The 22,062-nt window shown below is 45.1% G+C and overlaps 1 protein-coding gene across 1 annotated transcript in view; it reads right to left on the reverse strand.

The window, feature by feature from the left end:
* Positions 1–5,348: 5,348 nt before the first annotated feature.
* TMTC1 (transmembrane O-mannosyltransferase targeting cadherins 1) overlaps positions 5,349–22,062 on the reverse strand; it is a 144,623-nt gene continuing 127,909 nt past the window's right edge. Inside the window, exons 13-20 of the mRNA XM_074168877.1 lie at positions 17,798–17,906; positions 12,445–12,547; positions 9,360–9,495; positions 8,591–8,735; positions 8,059–8,196; positions 7,547–7,669; positions 6,239–6,316; positions 5,349–5,489 (exon numbers count right to left, since the gene is read on the reverse strand). Of these exons, the coding sequence (XP_074024978.1) occupies positions 5,349–5,489; positions 6,239–6,316; positions 7,547–7,669; positions 8,059–8,196; positions 8,591–8,735; positions 9,360–9,495; positions 12,445–12,547; positions 17,798–17,906 (973 nt within the window). The remainder of the gene's footprint in view (positions 5,490–6,238; positions 6,317–7,546; positions 7,670–8,058; positions 8,197–8,590; positions 8,736–9,359; positions 9,496–12,444; positions 12,548–17,797; positions 17,907–22,062) is intronic.

Genomic DNA, 22,062 nt, shown 5'->3' on the forward strand with positions numbered 1-22,062 from the left:
ACTGAGACTCCTTGGCCAGTAAAATGTAAGTCAAGTGGAGTAAGAAATTTTGGCCCTTCCACCTCCAGAAGAACTTGTTCATGGTTGGTCCTAAGGAACAGACTGACTCCATAGCCAAGAAAACCGAACCAGACACGGCACTTACTTTTCATACTTTTTATATAAAATAGACATTTACATACATTTTCTTTTGCAGAGACTTTGAGCATAACTCCTTTATGTGAAATCTAGCCATAAATCCCACAGTGAAAAAAGCAAAGACTTTGCAAATTCCTGTACCACTGACATACATCCAGCTGCTGCTAAGTGTGAATTTATTTTTTAAAGATTTCTAATCCACGGGCTGTTTTCTTGTTTGTTTGGTTTTTTTATGTTTTTTAAAGATATGCACAACTGATTTAAAAAAAATTAGATACAGAAATAAGAACCATATGAGCAACAGGCAATGCAAACAACTCCTGCATGAGAGGCACACGCAGCGTGACATCCACTTCAGGCAAAAATTTCTAGAGTAATACAGTTGTAGAAGCCATAACTTTTACAGAGGATACCACCGGGGGTATTTTCCAGAAGAAAAAAATTTCAGCAAGTCAGTACAAACATGGCAATGAACTTTTGCACAAAGTTATCGAGATTACCTGAAGCAACTTTGCCACATTGAAACACTAGGGAATGCCGAGCGCTTTTTTTTTTCTTTTCTCTCTTTTTTTTTTTTTTTTTTTTTTTTTGTTGCTGGGTTTAAATGTACATGAAAGCAAAGCAAAATGGTGCATTTTGAAATTGCTGCAAGAGGCTGAAGGCTGAGGAAAAAAAAGCCCTCTAAGGGCTAATTTTTTCCAAAGATTGTGCATAATTGCATATATGAAAGATAGAAATTGAGCACTTGGTCAACTTAATCACATACAGATTGAGGAGACTTAAGCATATACCAACTGTTTCACCGAGCTGGAGGACAAGTGGGGCAAAAGATCATACAACTATCTTCTAAATTGCCTAATTATTAAAATTAGAATGACAATTTTCTTCTTTCACCAAATATTGTACACCATATCTGGCCTGGTTTCTGTAACTGCTGAGAAGCTTTTATAGTTTTTATATAATTTTAGGGGTGTCCAGCCTTCCCTGCAAGTTAGGCTCTTTATTTTGGACTTTTTTGACTTAAGACTTCTTTCAGCCATGTGTCTGCATGTACAACCCTCTGCCCCGTCCTTGTCGAGATCTCTGGAATGAAGGCCATTTGCACTGCTGCATTCACTTACTGTTTGGCCAAAACAAGTTGCCTGCACATTTGTAGGAAAATCTAGTCCAAGGAGTCTCTGAGAGAGGGAAAAAATGCCCCCCACTGCATCATTTATCCCAAGGGATGGAAAAGGAATGGAAGCGAAGAATGCTGGACTTTAAATAAGCAATAAAATAAAACAAAACCCATCAGCTGAAAATATTATTCATGAGAAAGGAAAAAGTAACACAATTATTATGTTTTTCATTTAGGATTAAAATGCACAGTGAATACATCAGAGTCCTGTCTAATCAGCTTTCTGTTAATTCTCCATTTTAGTATTGGCAAGCACCAAGGTTTAGCCAAAGCAACGTGCAGAGCGAGCGAACTCTCCCCGACCAGGTAGAGCTCCAGCTACTTATTAATTTGTAATCTCTGCTAACCATGCTGAGCACTGGAGTTGGCAGAAAACAATGTATTTATAACTCATTATTTTAGAAGCTGTGCAATGCTAGAGGAAGAGGACATTTCCTATGATTAATTAGGATAATATCCAGTTTATCACAAGGTAAGTCGCTCCATTTATCTTCCACAATAGCATTTCATTTTGGTGGAGGTAACCCATTTCATATCATAGTCCATTCTTCTTCTTCGCCTGCAATAAACCTTTCACAAGATTAATGTCCCGAACAAACACAGCACAGACACCAATGAGACAGAGTCTCAGCTCAAAACTTCACGAGGGTTTAACTGCTTCGGTAGCTCAGGGTCTGAATCATCCTCCAAATACGCTGCTGGTTCGCAGACTGTCATCCTGCATAGATGGGGTATAAAGTGCTGGTTCAGTGCCCTCCTCTCCCCGTAATTACCGTAAACCCAGCTCCAAAATGTGGAAAGTCGGCTTTTCAGCATATAAACGTCATCTGGTTCAGCTAGGATTAAACTCCATGGATACGTTACCTGACTAATTCAGGCGAGTGGATGAACATACACCATGCCTTCCAACCAAACCACCTCCCTCACCAGGAGGATGGTCTCGTCTTTCTACGGTATTCTGCAAGTAAGGCAGTGTTGCAAAAAGGGCAATCCTTCTCCAGGATCTGGGAGGGGGGCTATATTATATATACTATACCCAAAGCTATATTATACTTTTACACGTGCACCGGTTTTAGGTGGTCAAGGTGATTTTGATGAGGTTCTAGGACAAAAACAAGACAATCATTTCTACCAGGTCTCTCAGGAAAGACAAACTAAGCTTTAACCCGAAGTTAAAAACACAAAACCAAGTCATCCCCCTAAAGCATCGCTATAAAAAATACAACTTCTTTTATATTTGAAAAAATATGTTTCATTGGCCACAATTTAAAGCCACACTGCTGTGGGGCTTGTAGAATATATTGTATTTATTTAATATATCTTTATGAGACGAAGTTTATAGCTGATACACATTTTTAAATGAGACGTGTCTCCCCCAAACCCTATTCCCACGCTTCGGCTAGCTCTTGGGAGTACTCCGCAGATGCTTGCTACGCCAGGGGGCACTGCTTTTGGGGGGGCTGCACCAAATACCACTCCACCAGCCCCCAAACTCATCACCGCAGTGGTACTGCAGGCAGCCAGCCAGTCTGGGCACACTGGGCTTTGGTGAAGGCGCCCCAAAGACGGACTCCCCTTGAGGAAAGGCAGAGAGCTTTATGATCCAGGTACCTCTGAATACCCCCGTAATGAACCATCTACAATGCTGCAATGCATGGTAGGGAAGCTACTGCTCTCGGAGACCCTTTAAGCTTTAGTTTCCCCATCCCAGGGAATTCTGCTGGTGCAAACCCATCTCCTTCCAGCTATCCCGGCAGCACCAGGGCTGTGCAAAGCTACTCCATGCATGGCATCCAGCAGAGCTCTGGCACCGACATCTGGCAGAAACATCAGGTCAGCGAGTCTGTGGTGATAAAAGCTAGGCCACAAGACAAGGGTTGCTGACCCAGCCCCAGGACCTTAAACCCATCCTTGGCCCCAAAAAGGAAAGCAGACTGCTTGGGCTGGGGGAAAAAGGGAAAATTCACCAGTGAAAGACTTGCTTGGTCTTGGTCCTCGCTGCTTCCTTGGGATTAATGAAGCTGGTTCAAAGGGAGAGAGCCCAGAAATGTGTGTCGCCACTTTCTCCCTCCGATGGTCTCTCCCTCCCACCAACCTTAGGAGCCAGCCTCTACCAAGCTGTGGGCACTTGGCTAGTGGGGACCAGTACCTCCCAAGTCCAGCCTTGTCTTGGTGGGTGCACAGCCATAGCTCCAGTGGGTCCAGAAGCCCTGACAGGGCAGACACTTGCACCAGCCTGGCCCCCCTCTGAGCTCCAAATGCAGTTGGAGTCATGTTAACAACTTGTCAGTAATTTGACCACCAGCAGCGGCTAGACACTGAGCTTTTTAAGCAAAGCCAGTGGAGCCACCAGCACATCGCTGTCCCATCACACTGAGTGAATGTGGAGCTTGCCAAGGTGCCAGGGCCAACACTAACTAAGCCTGGGTGCCATCTGGATCACCGTCACACAGGCCTTTCCTGGCGGATGTGTATCAAGGCATCGCATACCTAACCTGAACTATCTGTCACTAATAATGCCAAGCCCCGGGCTGCTCTTCTGCAGGGGCTGGCCACAACCAAGCTCAAGTATCACAACTCTTACGGTGGTTTCCTGCTGCAAGAGAAACAAACCGATGACGTACACTGATGTCCAAACCCAAAGGCAGTGGCACCAAGCACGATCCCACCAACGCTCTCTGTGAGCTGGTACAAACCCTGGTGGAAGCAGCAGAAGTGCTGCTACTGCAGGGGCAGTTTGGTCCAATGTGCTCTGCAGCCATTTGTGTTAGAAACATCCTCAGGGGGAGTTATTCAAGCACGCCTCAGTGGTCCTTTCAGACCATACAAGTCACAATGCCCAGCCATGTGGCCAGCTGTGAAGAATACTGCCCAATTTGTATAAAACAGAGAAAATATATTAATTATTTGATTATTATAAGTTAAATAAATAAAGCTCAAAAATAAAAGCCCCAATTCTGAAGAGAATTTTTTTCCCACTTCAGTATTTAAAAATATAGATTTATTACTGATCAGCTATAAGTCATTTTCTGTATCTTTTGGGGGAGGGGGTGAGAACACTTTGACAAAGAGTTTTGTCAGTGTTATCACCATGATAAATGGGCTTTGTCCCTTCACACCCATAAAAATGCCTCCTTAGTACCTTTCCGGCCTGGGAAATCTTCCCTAATCTCTCTGTGGCTTTACTTTACCTCCTGTATTCATCAGGTCAGTTGTTTGGTTTTTTTACTGGGGACTAGACAGGAGGACAAGTAATCCTAGAGCTTCCCATTGCCTTTGGATGCTTCCATTTTTTTCAGAGTAATAATTATTTGGCCCGGAGGGAGAGGGCAAAGGGTAAAGCCATATGATATTTGACAATACTGATATCATGAACCTGAATTATTACAAAATGGCTATCTTATGAGTAAAACATTCAACTGAGGTTTTCCCTCAAAGGACCATTTGTCCTACTTGTAGAATCATCCTTCTAGAGTGATATTCAGATACTGTTTTCCCTTTCTTTAGAGTAATTTTCAAGTCACGTTTAGAGCTGCAAAAGCAGCCACCATTTCCTCAATATTAACCCCTTGAAACCTTTTTATGTGACCATTATGACCATCTTTCCTGGTTCAGAAGGACCTGGCAGCACTTGCAATGAAGCCCATCGGTGGTACTTTATGTGGACATGAGCCTGTGTTGAGTTACAGAAGGTGCTACTTCACCCTCACTGCAATGGATGAGTGCTTTGTCTCCATGGTTTCCCCAGTGATAACCAAGATATTGAAGGTACGTGTCCCACCCACGCTCCAGGTGTGATTAAAATGGGTCAGCCTAAACATAAATCCTGATTATAGGAAGGTTTTCATTCATTCTCCAGCATGTCCCAGCCCAAGTGTCTCCTGTAACTTTGGTCAAACATAAGCATGCATTCAAAATTTGCCTTCTGTAATTCTGAGTCCTATCAAAGTTCCTTCAACATCACGTCGAGCAATAGGCTTCCACCATATTTTTCTCCAAGGGGCACGAGTTTCTTTCCACTGGTGACTGAATGCTATGTTTGGTCTTTCTCCTGGACTTCCTGAAACCGTTTCTCCAAGCGATCCAGTTTGGCCAGATTCTCTTTCAGCAACTTGCTGTTTGGAACCAGCTGTAAGGCCTTCTCATAGTAGCCACGGGCAGTGATGTAGCTTCCCTACAAAGAAAATGAGTGACAGATCTCATTTGCATTCCCTGACATAGAAAGTGCATTCCTTGGGAATGGTGAAGATGGTAATACAAAGGAAAAAGAGTTTATAAACCTTGATATTGTTAGGTAATAGGAATTTTTCTTCATTATGAGATGGATCATCAAGTGCCATTAGCCTAAATTTGATCAAATACACATGGCAAGAAGTAGATTTACATTTTTCTGTTACGTTGTACCAGAAGAGTTAATTTTACTCAGTAATAGGATAGTTCGAGGATATCACACAATGTGACTTTTTTAAGACCCAAATCATAATGATATGCTAAAGTATTCAAAAAGATAAGCAAACACAGGGTGGGCTGTCTATTTTCCATAATTTCATGCTAGTATTCTGCACTAGACATCTTTATTAAATTAATTATGCAGAGAGGAATCTTAAAAGTCAACTCACGGTGACATTTTTTAAGGTAGGTCAACAATTGAAGCTGGAAAACTTTAGAGATGGGCAGGTTGCTCCTTGCAGCCTGCCCTCTTACAAATATGGGATTTGCATTACAGGATACATATTTCCGAGCAACCTGATTGGGAAATACTAGTTGGGATGGACAGACCTTCCTCCTCTTTGGATAAATATGTCAGGGACACTCACTGTTCACAAACACACAGCTCTTGGCAGTCTGAAACAAATTTAGCTTCCTGCCCTGGGTAGTAGTTTCTGCAGTTTACAGCTGAAGGAAAAGCAAGACTGCCATTACCTTGATGTGCTCAATGCCTCCCATATTCATCCAGGCCTGCGCTTGGTCTGGGTTGAGCTCCACAGCGCGTTTATAGCTCTACATAAATACGAAACATTTTTAGGTTAAGAGTCTCAGTCTTCAAACAAAAGCGCTGCTGCTTGGGCAGGAGAAACTAAGTTTCCTCTCCCCTGAATCCGCTTAAAAAATAATTTCAAATGCTTCTCATATACAATTCACAAACTGAATTTCAGTTTCTTTCCAGCATAGGCAGCATAACATATTGCTTCACTGCTGATCTCATCTCGCAGGTTTTCCCTGCCCACGGTGCCACACAAGGAGCCACACCAACCCCTGCGACCCCCTCCCTGCCACCCTGCCCCACTGGGGTCTCCTGCACATCAGGGTCATTTCCCCGGGCAGGTGCCTGCCACTCACAAGCTATGTGTGGGCTGTGAAGCTCCTTATCATAGAATCATAGAATCATAGAATGGTTAGAGTTGGAAGGGACCTTAAAGATCATCAAGTTCCAACCCCCCTGCCATGGGCAGGGCCACCTCCACTAGAGCAGGTTGCTCAAAGCCACATCCAGCCTAGTCTTAAACACTTCCAGGGATAAGGAAGGGATTATCTGCAAGGCTTTAATTTGGAGCTGCTACAGCCACCTGTGTGGAGGTTTTACAAGGACCTGAGGGCAGCCCTATCTCTCCCCACTGCTTCTGCCAATGTGCATGGGAGAAAAAGCAAGGAGACCTTCTAAACTCTGTCAAACAGCACTGTTTTTATGGTGTCACAACAGGAAAAGATTTAAATCAGGATTAGACACCTCTAGGGATATTGAGAATATGCAGAACTGTCCCAATAACAATATTCTGTGTGATTATTTAACGCTAACATAATTTCTGAGCTATCAAGCCTCCTGCTCCACAGGATAAGCCAAACTCTCAGCTATTTGGTAATGAGGTGAGATATAACAATGTGGTTATATATAACAGCTTCTGGCTGAGCCACGTGGAGTTGGTCATCGCCAGCAAGAGAGGCTGGGTCTGGATGGACCAAGGGTCTGGTCAATGAGAAGATGCCTAGGTTTCTCCATAATCCCATGACAACTCTGTACTTAACCTCTCAGAGCAGGGAGCTGTATTTCCACACAGGAATGAGGAAAAAAGTTACAAAGTCTGGCAAAGTTAGCTGCCCCATAGCTTTAGCTGTACTGCTGAGCTCCCAAGGACAACAGCCAGGGTGCATGCACCAGGGAGTATTAGATGCAATGAGCTGACTCTATCTTTTAACCTACAAAACTGTCCGTAGGGCTTAGAGCAGTCGTACCTCGAAAGCCTTGTCAAGGAGATTCTGTTCTCTTAGCTGGTTTCCTTTAGTGAAAAAGAGCTCTGATATGACTTTTGGATCCTTTGGTTTTAGCTGAAGAGCTTTTTCTATAGCTTCAAGTGCCTGTGAAAGAGCAAGAGGACATTTTGGTACCGTATTCTGCGCCTTTCACTTCTCATACTCTCCTCACAACTAGGGCCTCCCAGCATAACAGTCATCTTCCTCCTTCCCTTGTGTGTCCCACAGTGTTAACACATGTGGAAATGTGTTTTTTAGATGCCTGTGGCTGATGGGCAGTGGGTCTGACAGCAGAAGGAGCAGTAAGTAGTAAGAAAATCACGCTGCCTAGCTTCAGTCCCAGTACCTAGATAAACAGAAGGTTTTAGTGAAAAAATGAATCTACTAGATGTGCACTAAGGCATGTGACTTGTCTCTGGAAAGACAGAACATAAAATTAAAACTGAGCTCTGTGTGTGAGACCTCGGGACAAGGGTACTCCATGGCCACGGTACCTTGGCATAGTGCTCCTGCTTGCTGTAGATGGCTGACAGAAGACGGTAGCACTCCAGACACTCTGCATCCTCGTTGAGAATATGGTTTGTCATCTTTTCGGCTTCCTTCGTCCGCCCCATCATTGCTAAAACCTGAGCCTATGGAGCCACGTTATAAAGGGTTATGATCTTAAAAAGGTCAGCCCTTTTTTAATACCCAATGCTACACCCAGTGGCTGGTGCTGGGCTCCTGATTCTCCCACTGGTGGTGTTGAGGCACTTCAAGGAAAGGTGGAAGGATTAACCCCTCCTAGCAAGTAAGGGGCAGATCAGATCTCTATGCCAAGTCCTACTCAGCTGGAAAGGCAGTGACTGAGACATGGGTCTGAGGTTGGGAGCAGTGAGGAAGAAACAAGGAGGACGGGAGAGCTGGTCGCTGGATGGCCGGTGTGGAGGTAGAACCAAGCTCTGAGCCTTGGGCAACACTGACGCTAACATAGCCATCCCACTCCACTTTTGCAGCCCTGCCCTGGCCGAGCTTGCCCCAACTCACCAGCGCCAGTCGGATCTCTTTGTTTGAAGGCTGCAGTGATGCTGCTTCTCTGTAAACCTGCAAAGCTTCTTCATATCGCCCCGTGTTGTAATACAGAGCCCCCAGTGGGGACAGGATTTCAGCCTTCCGGGATACCTTCAGTGCCCTGAAATTTGGGAAATTTGAAAGCACAAATTTAACATCCCAGGGATGTTGCATGCTCACAGCAGCAATCCCTCCAGCCATCTGAGGAGAGAGGGCCAGCTCCAAAGCGCGCATGAGCACGAGCACGCAGCACGGGTGGCAATAGCTGACAGTGGCAGAGCCCAGGGAGTGCAAGCACAAATCAGGAGGCAAAAAAGGAGGCAAAAAACCCCAGAGGGTCCACCCTGCTACATACTGGGAGTCAGAGCCTGCTTACTGGCATACTGCTGGAAAGGGTTTGGTCCTAGGCCATATGGCAGTTATGGCTTCTACTGGTGCTAAGAACCTGCTCATGTCACCGAGAAACCTCTGGCTTTGTTGTTAGAGCATCCCTCAGCCAAAAGCAGCACTGTGTCCATCCTGGGGGCTTGGGAAGTCAACACCACCTGAGTCCATGCTGCCTTTCCAGGCATTCCCCAAAAATAGCCAAACAAGCAAAGGTAAACCTAGTTTCGAAAAGATGGGGAAGGAATGGGTGAAAACCCAAACATGCACTGACAGATTCACGTATCAGAGGTGGTTTAGAGAGACAAGCTATATGGGCTTGGGAGGAGGGAAACCTCTGTTTCCCATCCCAAATTCTTACCGCTTGTACCACACTTCAGCCTCTTTGTTCTGCCCCAGGGAGCGGTGAAGCCTGCCCAGGTTCACCATGGCCACGTGGTGAGCGGGGCTCAGGCGGATGGCCTGCCTGTAGTGGGACACGGCTCGCTCGGGAGCTCCTGGAGAAGAGAACAACCATTAAGCTGCTGCCTCAGAAAAATGCCACCGCAAATTCAGCACGCAGTAATGCTCTGGGTGTTCTTTCAGCTATTGCTCTGTGTGGGAGAACCATTTTGAGAAAGAAATCCTGCCCCAGCCTTTCTATAGATTAAAAAATTGCTGTCCAAATTAGGATTTCAGCTCCAGTATCCAGAAGAAGACTGCTGACTGAAAGTACCCTCCTATCATGATGCGGGGGCAGGGGCAACAAACCCCCCATGTTAAGGACAGAGCCCACCCCAGAGAGGGGTTTGCAGCACACGTCCCATCTCCTGGGAGAGCACCATTCCACCCTGGCTCACTGGAGACAGGGAGAACAAGCCACCCAGTATTCCCCACAACCCCAGCAGAGCTGCAAATATTTTCAGCTCCTTCCAGACAACGACTGTTCCTTCCACCTCTGTTGCACTGGCCTTGATCAGCCTCCGTGCATTGCTCAATGGGAATGAGAGAAGGTGCCAGTGACCAGCTAATTCCCACCTCGGGGCAGTAAATCCCAGACCAGGAGCCGATTTCGGAGCACGTAAGCACCATCTCTGTGTTGCCGAGGTGCCATTGGGTGGCACTGCTTCGCTGTGCGAAAACGTCTGCAGGCGAAAGGTCCCGCAGTCCATGACATCACCCAGCACAACAAAACACACCACCACGCAAAAAGAAAGGTGCCAGAACACTATCCCAAAAGTCTAGAGTTCTCTTTCTAACGGTATATTTTTATTTAGCTAAATAATGGCTTTCCTCAACAAGGACCTTGCAGTGCTTTCCTCAGGCAGGGCGAACTGATTACCTGCTAAATAAATTAATGGGACACAGTATAGAGTTCCAGCGTTTCAGCAACGTGAATATCGTATTTTTAACCTCAGTGCTTATTTAATTGGTTTGCAGTTCTAGACCTCTAAATCTCCTGATGAAAACCAGGACTCACGGATCTTTGTCCACCAACCAAGCCTTTGAGTATTGACAGTTTTTAAGCCAAATCACTTCACAATGTATTTAATTCCGTTTCTAGTTGGAAAGCAGAACTTGAAAACAGCCTGAGCTTGTTGGGGCACTGAACATACTGCTGTGGGAATCTAATTTTCACAGCTTTTCAGATTTATTTTGGTTTTCCTGAGACTATCTGCGCAACATTAAAGTATCATTGACATTTCTCCATGTCTCCTTTACAGGAGAGAGGAGGGACATCTGCAGGAAGATTTAGAAGCACTTAAGATTCATTCAGGGTCAATGACATATTTTTCAGGGCAGGGCTCTTTCAAAACATCCAGCAGTGGCCTCAATCTTCTAGCACCGCTAAGCAGACAGATGTTTTTGCAAATCTTATCTACAAACCATCCTGGGAAGCAGCTGGGCACGCACCTCAGCCCTTAAGTCAGCCAGTGCCTCCCCCACTCAACACACAGGGGTCATGGGCACCATTAAGGGAGACACACTGAGTGTCTGTGACCACTGCAGAGCTGTCTGGAGTAACAGCTGCCCAGAGCTGACACATGCTGGAGGCTTGTTGCACCAAATCCTGCAAGTTAATTGGAGTGGTGCTTCACAGCATCTCCCTGTGCCCGCCAGGGAAGAGCGCAGCCTGTGACGGGCTCGCTACCAGCCACTTCCTTCGCGCCTTGTCATGTCTCCAGGAGGGTTATTTACACATTGTGCCCGAAGGATCAAAAAGTCAGTGGGGTTTTCTTCCTGTTGTTTATGTGTAGGGAAGTGTAGGAGTAAACCAGGAAAAGTTAGTTTTGACTTTGGCAGAAAACACAAGTGCAAAAAATAGAAAGTGAACTGCACTGCGTTTGAATCACAATTTTTGGCAGGAATAGGACAGTTTATCTGGGTTGGGAAGCAAAGATGAGTACAATGTCAGAGTGAAATTACTGAGGAATTTTTATTATTTGCAAGCTAGAATTTTGCCAGGGCACAAATTCATAACCTCAACCTCTGTGCTAATGACATGATGTCTTTTTTCATTATGAATACCCATTTTGGCTTCATATTTATTTCACACTCGTACTACAGAAGAGTGATGGCTGAGCATCAGCTCAGAGGCAGGACAGCCAGCTGCAGACTGATGGACGACATCATCCTTTCTTCCCAAGCGCCACCAGAGCCGGGCATGGTGTGAAAGGGGCAGAGTGGGTAGCAACCACACACTTTAAGTCTACGACATTTCATCACTGAGTCTCAGCTCTGCTCTGGAGAGACTGGAGTGTGACAGTAGTTTGGTTTCCACAAGTCATTTGTCAAACTCGGCCTTGCATATATAGCTGTCAATAAAAGGTGACGATTGCAGCGGCATTTTTTGTTGTTGTTATGTGGATGCCAGGAAGTGCCTGAGTCCAGAGAAGTTGGAACCAGAAGCCCAGAAAATAAAGGCTTTGGATGTCATTACAGAGCTCCTGAGAAATCAGTTCACCCCACAGTATCCTAGGTTTTGTTTTCACAGATGATTGAAGTTTAAAAGCCCTGTTTGTTTTTACAGCGGTGGCACTCAACTTTTACAGTCAAAGAGCTGCTTTGTCACCAAGTAGAGCTGCAAGTGCTCCAAAGACCATGATGATCCACTTGTGTGCCTGGGATTTGGTTTCATGTGGCCAAGCTTTCCTGGAGAAACGGCGGTATTGTCAGGGTGCTGCCCAGCTCAAATTGAAGAGGACAACTGCCTGTGCAAAGATGGTGAGGAACACTGAAGGAACCAGCTGGGCTGAATGCCACTGCCGCACAGTGCCTGCATTGATTACGAATTTCAGTGCACTGTGCCATCTCAGCAGCGCAGGGATATTTATTTCCAGGCTACAGTGGAGGCACATCTATTCCTTTGGAAGCTTTTGACACCCTTTTAGACGTGTACTGGTGAATAAAACAAATCAAACCTAATAAGGCATAGAGGGGAAAATCCCTTGCTCCTTCTCACTTACCGGTATCAACCAAGAAAACACCGTAGTTGTTATGCAGATCGGAGCTCTCTGGACAATTCTCTATGCCAGCCTTATAGACCTCGTCCGCTTCCTTAAGCCGTTCCTTAAAAGAGAAGGAGATTTCTTAGCCGTGGCAGAAAGGGTGTCAGCACCATTGGCCGCATACCTGCATTTTGTGACAAATCCCTCGCTGCATGGGAGGGAGCTCCGGGTGCCAGCCCACCCCGCCTTCTAAGCAGCCAAAATTTTAGACCCCATGGCATGGATGTGATATACAGCTGCTGTCTGGTACCCCAGAGCAGTTCAGAGAGCTTTCCCCCATACATTCCCAATTGGGAGCTACCTGTGAAACTAAAATGACAGCTGGAAAAGGAGGTGGCTTGTGTGCAATGTCAGCGAGCCCCAGCTGGGCATGCATTCAGCCGGGAAACGCAGGGTGAGGGGGGTTGTGGTGGTTCTATTGAGAACTATCTGTCATCTGGGAGCTGATATATTATAATTTATTTGTTTAATGAGCATCTCGCTGGCTAACTTTTCCCCTCCGGAGCTCTGCTGTTCGTTTGCTAAGCAGCAGGGAAAATACAAGGAACGAAAGCTTGGCATGCATGAGGGCTGGGGCATGAGGAGCTTGTGTAGGGGGATGAGGGAAGCTGGAGGAGGATGGGGGAAATGAAAGAGTGGGAAAAATCTGACAGATACAGATTAAAACCAGGCATTGTCAACATGTGAGATGTAGCTCAGTGGGATTGACGGGACGTGCCACTGCTCCGATTCCCAGATGCGCTGAGCCCTTCCATTCTGCATAGATTTCAAGGAGGTTTGTTGGTGCTGAGCATTTTTGGAAGATAGGGATCTTTTCTTTGGGAACACCCTGCCTACAGAAAGTGTCTCACTGGCTGGGCTCTGTCTAGCCTGAGCTATGGGCAGCCCAGTCCTGAAAGGAAAATAAGGTGTCTCATTTGGATCAAACAGCAACTTAATAAGGTTTCCATTTCCCTCCAGCCAGGCAGTGCATGCCCGCTGCCTGCATGTTTGCTAGCTTGGGTTATCACTGTCTTCCTTGCCCTCTAACCTCAGAGCCTTGCTGTCGGGTGTATTTATGGAAGGAGGCTGTGCACAGCGGAGACAAGCATGGTGCAGAGCGTGCCAGGCAAGCCTCCAGCACCAAAGACGCTTTTTCCAAATCTTCCCCTTCCATGAAGTGGCACAACCCTACGGCGAAAAACCCCACGGCCTCCTGATGATGCTTCCAAGTGAAATCAGTTGCCTGGGTCTCTGCCGAGGAAAGCCTGGAGCCACCGAGGCAGACCTCCTTCTCAGGAGCTGAATCCACATTGAAATGAGAGGTGGGTTCATTCCCAGCTGTGGCCTCTCCTCTCCTCAAGTCCTGCAAATCCTGGAGCCTCTGGGGCTTTCTCTGGATTTAAAAGGTGAATTCGATGGCAGCTTTTGCTCTGTAGCTGCTTAAGTGTGTGGACTCCTTTCTCACCTCCTGTTTCAGAGCTGGAGAACTGGAATTAAATGCATTGGAAGACTATGACTTGATGAAAGCACAAGGTTTGTTGTGGTTAAGTGCTTTCACATTTATATGATAAAGGTCAGCCAGCAGAAAAGATAGTGTGTGATAAAACACAGAAACACATTTTTAAAAAGTGCTTGAGTTTGGACATTTTGGATATATTTATGTGAATCTGACATCATTATCCTGCAGGGTCAGGAAAAGTGTAGTGATTGTCAGAACTGTCTAAAACGAAGAGTAATTTTTTGAGAAAGCATCTGTGTCACTGAGATATTAACAAGCATATTTGCAAAGCTTTCTGTATTAATTTCTTTTCCTCTAAGCTTAATTTTCAGCCAAGGAATGTGGCTTTGTGTGCACGTATGTCAGTTTTCTTCATTTTATTTACTGATCATAAACCTGATCTTTCACGCAAGGAAGGGCTGTGTTAGCACATGGGATTAGCAGTGTCCCATGTCAAAACATTCACAGTCACTGATATTGAGCAATTTTAGCATTTTTATCATGGTTGCACTGCCTTTTTGGCATCTAACATCCTGACCCTGCATGCCTCAGGCTCAGCGCAGTCTGGGATGATTTCTCTAACAAAGTGTTTTCATTAAGCATGGTCAGAAATTGGGAAGGGTGGGCCCAACTTTTTGTGCCAGAGCTTTCCCTGCCAGAGCTTTCTGCCTCACAGCCTCTCCTCTTCTTGGGAGAAATGCTGTAAGTTCATCAAGGCTTGATTCTCATTAACACTTAATAATGCCACTCCCAGACCTTCATGAAACATTCATCAACCTCACAGAATTCAGAAAATTGGCTTAAAAAATGTATGAGATTTTTATGATATTAAAAAAATTATGCATGTGAGAATCTCTCAGTTGAACTCCAGGGTTTTTAAGTTTGGGTTTTTTTACAGCTTGGTTTTTCAGTCTGGTTTTGCCTGAGTAGGCTCTCCTCTGCAGCTAAGCAGGTTAAAAAGTTTCTTCTTAGTGTAGGCTGTTAGGCACACACACACAAATCACTTGAATCCAGAAACTAGGGCCTGAAGAGAGCCATCAAGTAGCAGGAGATGGCTGAAGAAACTGCAAGAGCTGGGAAGAAGGTGCTGTCAAAGTGCATCGGGGCAAATCCCGGGGAAGCAGCGCCACAGGAGTGGTGTGGGAATGGCAAACAAAAATGTTTGATTTCTGATATTAGCACCACTGCAGCGATCATGGGAAACAAGGAAAATAACAACACATTGTGACCGAGTTATGAGACCAAGCAGAAAGAGCAGTAAGAAGGGCAAGCATTTATAAAAGGCACAAACAATCCAAACTTTTATACAACGTGGCAGTGTTTTCTCTCTATGTCAGCTCTGGCTTCAGAATCGACTATCAAGGAGAGAAAAGGGCAATTACACTGAGTTACAGGCTAATTCCCTGGCACATGAGACATTCCTCTCAGGAGCATTTTTTACAGCTGGGGGAGGAAAGGACTCCTAAGCCCTATTTCGGATTCATCGCCTTTAAGATAGGAGGGAACACACTATGTGGGACCGACTATGACAATCTCCACGCTATTTCACTGAGCCACTTCCACGTGTTTCCCTCCTTCTTAGCCTTAGAGCAAAGCTGGAGGAGCAGCAGTTTACCATGGGCATGGTCACCTCATATGAGTTACTTTAATGTGCCACTTCTGGCACTTCAGCCCCTTTCTATCACATCCCAGCAAGAGGGAACCAGTTTGGGCTCCCTTCCCCAAAGCTATACAGCAATACTGTCCATGCAGATCACTGTGTACTGCCTGGCATCGGAGATACCCCAAGAGCTGTGGGCCACAAGTAGACAGAAAAACAGGTTTGTAACTTTTAGCCATTTTGGAAACTATTGCTTGGACAAAGAGGAAAACTCCAAAGTGAAAAACAGGGTCCTGTCATCATCCTTTGGGCTGAAGATGTCAAAATTACTGCCCGTACCCTTCCAGGAGGCGCACAGCATTAGGGTGTGATTCTGCAGCTCGTAGCCACGTGAAGCAGCATGTATTTGTAGCACAGCCCCTACCACGGTCACTGGGATGGGTGTGAGAGGCAGGAGCCGCACGACCAGGTCATCATCTACTGTGGCTGAACATGAGAAGGTGTTAAAAGCCTGCAGGAAATCACTGTTATCTGAGGAAATTGCGCTAACTATCTATATTCCCTACCACTTACTCAAGTCACAAGAGGATGAACGATCTATACATAAAAGTAGATGAATTATTGCTGGACTTACTAATGGCATTTGCTTTGGGCAGAAGGCCTTGGGACTCTATAATGGTTTTATTTCTCTGTTGACCTTACAATCAATGGTTCTAATTAATAATTTCAATTAATATTAAAACCAGGTATTACTGCAGAGGACTCATTTCCTATACTTGCAGGAGACTCTTCATTGACGGGCTTATTCAAAACACAGTTCCCATTTAATAAGGTTCTTCTTTTAATTCATATCCTATATTTCTAGGTTCCTGCAGCTGATATCAATGATAAGATTTAAATATCCGAAAGTTGCTTAAAGGGAAAATAAAACAGCACACCTTTCAGTAACCCATATATATCATAGGTCAATTTTGCAGAGTGCCTACATCATTAAAGAAGCCTAAACCAGAACAAGACCTTTGCTTATAGTTTTGCTGAAAGTTATCAACTTCCCTTACGGACAGAAGATTTCCCTAACCAGATTAATGGAAAACAGTGAAAGATGATACCCTTTTGCTTTGTCTGTATTTGCATTTGGCAACCTTTTTAAGAAATCTTTAGCACCCCGTGCTATGGAACAGTTAGATTTGGAACTTGGGGGAGAAAAAAAAAAACAGTTTTTAAAAGGTTTGCGGAGGTGTGCTGGAGCTGTGCAGTTATGAAGACCTCGTCACCCGCCCCTGCAGCCCCAGACTGGGGCCACTGGTTGTGGCTGCAGCCTGTGGGAGCACTGCCCGAAGCAAGAATTCCTCATCTGCAGCTGCAGACGTGGCAAAAAGCAGGGCTTGGTGCTCTTGACATGGGCACCCACGCGGTGTGGCTTCTTGTGAACTCAAGCATCTTGTGCCTCAATTTCCCTCTTCCTCCATGGGGACAACATTTCACCTCACAGGGACCTTACAGAAATAAATCACCTAACTACAGAGAGTAGGGAGAGCCCCAAGTAACGAGCACGGTGAACAAGCCCAAGAGGAAATGAGTAATCCTGCCTCCAGAGCACAGCCTGAGCCATACGCAGTAAATAAGGCCTGGGGGCACATATTGAACAATGAGGTTAAATAAAATATTGAACAGCTGCTCATTAAGAGCAACATAAAGCTAGCGAGCCTTCCCACCTCCTGTACATGATCATCTACCACAGTAATTAAGGGCCATATCCCGATGCGTGCATGCAAGGGGCAGAATTTGGGCTGCAGAGGCCACCTGGTTTCTGACATTTCCTAGCTTTGATTTACTATGAAATCTCAAGGTTATCTATGTAGGCGTGTGTGTCTGAGGGGGAAGTGCTCGCCTATTCTGCTGTCACAACATTCAAGGTGCGATGGATTAAGACTTCGCTATAGACATGGGGAGCTGCAGAGAGGATATTTACTCACAACTTCAACAGCCATTTAATTCAGAGCCACATCATGTGGGTGTGATTACTCACTGCCAACGAGTTGCCTCCTATCCTCAAAAAGTCATCCCTAAAGCATCCCGACAGCTCTCTGCAGACAGCCGTGGACCCAGGCCTGCCACCACACGTGTGCGAGGCGAGGATGCTCCATCGGGATGTGCAGGAGGTGTCGCGGCTGCAGCAGCAGCGTATACACACGTGCAGAAGGCATGAGAGTTGAAGAGATGCCCGTTACCTGTTCGGCTAGCAGCGAGGCCAGGCTTGAGTAAGCATCTGCAAACTCTGGACCGTACTTAATAGAGTCCCGCAGTAAGATTACAGCTTCCTCCTTCTTCCCTTGGGACCTGCAGAACAGGGAAGGAGGGAAAAAAGAAAGAAATGTTCTGTAAGCGCATGTTGAGGTCATCCCACTGATTCAACTACTTTAAAGAGATGTGAAAGTCCCCAGCTTGACCTTTTCAACAAAGACTAAATGATTCACTAGTGCCTCCTCTCCACAGTGTGCATACCCAGCATCTCCTCGGCCCATCGCTGTTTCCATATGTTATTCTCAGGACTTGGGAGGACATAGGCTTTAATGAGTCTGCCGTTTGGTGAGCTATTTAGGTGATTTGTCATACTGAGCATTACACAATGATTCCAGTGAAGACAAAAAACACCCCCAAAACAGTGCATTCCTCAACCCCACACATTGAAGAGCAAAAAAGTATTTTATTTTGGCTATAAGGCAAGCAGAGCAGGCCACATGCTCTGTCTGTTGAGTCATAACCGCTAGATTTTGTAAAGTTCTCCAGTCCTACTGTACATTTCCTCTCAGTATTTCTCTTTATGGCAAATACATGAAACTCTGCCCCATTCATTCCACCAGGAGTTAAAGATACATGAAGGACAAGATAGCAAAAGTGTCCCCAGGCATGAACTACTGCAAAAGACCTTCTGAGTGATGTCCTTGGGAAGTCACATGCCCTATGGGATGGGATGTTCTCAGGGTAACACCGGATTTGCAGTGAGCATCTGGATGTCTGGCCCCAGTCATGTCTCTGAGGCACTGACTGACCTGGGACAGGACATTTGATCTCACCAACCCTGCTCTCACATCAGTAGGGTGGAGACGCCAAACCATTTGCATTTCCTTAAAAATACCCACAGAGTCTTTGCATGTTCCTGGATGAGTGCTGTTATAGATCCACTTACGACTTAGTTAAATTAATACTTTGAAATTAAAATATTGCTAAGTTAAATCTGCCTGGGATCTCTAAATAGTTCCTTAGCAAGTCTATCATTAGGCAAGAGGAGTCTGTTCTTGAGACCCTAAGGGTTATGAATAGAGACAGCTGAGAGATGGCTATGCTGATGAGCTAGGCTTTTTCCAGCATTGCTCTGCATTTATTGCCATGGAAAACAGAAAAGGTTGCCTGAACAAAAATCTGAGGATGTTTATTTATTTGAGCTACAATTTCTCCAATATCGCTCTGTATTGCTTTCCTTGGAAAATGAGAAGGCTTCCTGAACAAACATCTAAGGATGTTTAGCTGGACTGGAACAACATTTTCCTTGTGTTGTCTGTACAAAGAATACGAATAGCAGGGCTTACAAAAAGAAACAAAGGCCTCTGGGACACAGAAAAATATGTGAACACCTTGGTGCTTTGGCCTCAGATTTCTTCTGAGTGACATGGTCAAGTAACCAGATCTTGTTTATAAGGTGCAAATTTCAGCTGATAATATATGTGGCTTTGCAGATTTTTTCTCTTTCTAGCTGTGTAACTGGAAGAATATTTTGCCTGTGCATTAAGCTAAGTAAAACCAGTTGTGCTAGTCTTTTTCTTCTTCCAGTGCTATTCCATATAAATTACACGAATGAAGCAAAAACAAATAAAGAACCACTTTTCTCCTACACTAATTAAAGACTAGCTAGCTTGTCGATTTATAAAACTTTTGGATCCCTTGGCTGGAGTTTCATGACACATTTTTATAAATCAAAAACAGATGACTGCTTTATAAAGGTATTGATGTTTGGCAAAAAAAATGTAGGAAATGCCAGCTACAGAAATAAAAGGATTAAGTGATCCACTCAGCAGCAGTAAAAGTTCCCATTAACCACAAGCATGCACTCTGAACATGGGGCAGTCCTCTTAATTACTCTTTTTTTCAAAATGGCTTTTTTTTTCCCTTTTGATCCAAGAACAATGTTTGTCTCCTGAAAGTGGGTGTAGAGAGGGAAAGATTATGGCGTCTTTTTATGTGACAGGCTGAATTACAGTAAAAAAAGCAGATCCAGTAGTTTCTCGGAGGGCTCAGGCCTGCAAGATACCAAGTGCTCTGGCCAAGCACTTAAACGCGTACTTAACTTTTATGTATGCAAGTTGAAAATTAATTACTGGCTGAAGTGCTTTCTTGGATCAAGGCCAACGCTTTGCAAGATCGAGGCCGTCACTTATATAAATTTCCTGCAATTTGGAAGAGCGCAAGAGCATTGGAAGAACAGTCCAATACACTAATTTACCATAAACTGGGGATCTGGAGCAGGAAAAGCCAGGTAATGTGTACCTTCACTATGACAGAGAGAGGAACAAATTCAACTGACACAAGGAGTCTATGATCACTTAATCCAATTTTTCCCCAAATCACCTTGCCTTACAATGCCCTCTCCTGACTCCCTCTTCCACTCGAGCTCCCAGCCTCCACTCTACAATCAGTGTGCTCGAGCTGAGAGCAAGGAACAGCTCTTTCCCCAGGGAGCAACTCTTCCATATTTTCGCAAGTGCCCCGCAGTTGGAGAAGCATCAGCTTAAAACACCCCGCAGAAGTTTGGTGATGCACAACGCTGTGTGGGGGCTGCTAGCACTGGAGCAAATTTCATTTACAAGAGAAAGAGGTACCCAGGAATTAGTGCTCTAGAGGACTTTTGAACTTTCAAGATCTGTTTTACTTTGTGAAAATAGTTTGACTGCACTAAAGCCAGAAACATAGAACCCCACAAGGGCTCCACAGCTGCTCTGAACATCTCGTCTTGGTTTCACACCATAATCCAAGGTGAGTTTGCATTGTCTAACTCTGCTGTCTGAAAGGAAGCCTCCAAGCCTGTTCAACTCCCTGGTTTAAAACCAATTCAGATAATTTAGATGCACTCCTTTGCCATTTATCTATACTATGTGGATGACACCGAAGTGGGGGAGCAGACAATACACTGCAAGGCAGGGCTGTTTTTCAAAGGGACCAGATCCAACAGGAACCTCATGAAGTTCAACAAAAGCGAATGCAAGTCCCGCGCCCAGAGTGGGACAACCCCATGCACAAGCACAGGTTTGGGGACAATTGGGGTCCTGGTGGACAACAAGTTGTCCAGCAATGTACCCTACATGGCAAAGAAAGCCAGTGGGTCCAGGGAGGTGATCCTTCTCCTTTATACGATACTTGTGAGACCACATCTGGAGCAATGTCTGTCCAGGGTTGGGCTCTCCAGTGCAAGAAAGGCTCAGATGTGACTCCAGTGCTGACTGCAACTACCTGGTCAGAGGATACAGAAAGCCAGAGCCAAACTCTTCTCAGAGGTGCATGGTGTCAGGACAAGAGGCAACAGACACAAGGAGGAACACAGGAAATTCTGATTAGATATAAGAAGAAGTATTTTTCACCACGAGGGTGGTCAAACGCTGGAACAGGTTGCACAGAGAGATTGTGGCATTTCTGTCCTTGGAGGTGTTTGAGACTCAGCTGGACACAGCCGTGAGCCACCTGATCCAATTAAACTTGCTCTGAGCTGCGGGCTTGGCCTAATGGTCTCCAGAAGTCTGTTCCAATCTGTTAGCTTTTTAATCTGCTGTAAATTTGACACTGCCAGGGGTTGGGTGTTTGTTTTCTTTTTTTGGAAACAGGCTACAATGTGTATGTGATACTGACAAATAACTACAGCCCTTCATACAACACGGAGTACCCTAATCGGAGACTATCCAGAAAGCCAGATGCAGTATTGCTGAACATTATCGCTCAGTTTGCTTCTTCGAACGGAAGGGAGGAATGTTTCACTCTCTGAAAGATCTTAAATCTCAATACACACAGTATCTCATGTTTTTCAGCATCCTCAGACAGTTACACAAGCCTGTGTCATCGCACTCACATACACACAGACCCAGAAGCCTGTATCAGAGAGGGCAGACACTCCTCCTCCTTCTGAATAGATGGGTTTGCTAAACTTGGACTAAATAACAGCAACAAACACACAGGTCACCCTGTGTGTTACTCTAGATTCAGAAGAGAATCAGCCCCTTGAGTAAACTCAAGATTTGAGTGGACATTGTTCCTAGGTATTTCACCTTCCCCTTGAAAATGCAGCCACAACACTCTCAAAGCATGTAAGAGTTATGAGGCTTTTCCTCATAAGAAATAGTGTACTGAATATTGGAGTGCTTTAGGTACCACAAATAAGTTCTCTCCCATTCTTCCTGCAACAGAAAGCTGAGATAAATATTTACTTCAAATGTTCATAATATTTTATTTC

This window comes from Numenius arquata, chromosome 2 (genome assembly GCF_964106895.1).
Source record: "Numenius arquata chromosome 2, bNumArq3.hap1.1, whole genome shotgun sequence".
NCBI classification, from domain to species: Eukaryota; Metazoa; Chordata; class Aves; order Charadriiformes; family Scolopacidae; genus Numenius; species Numenius arquata.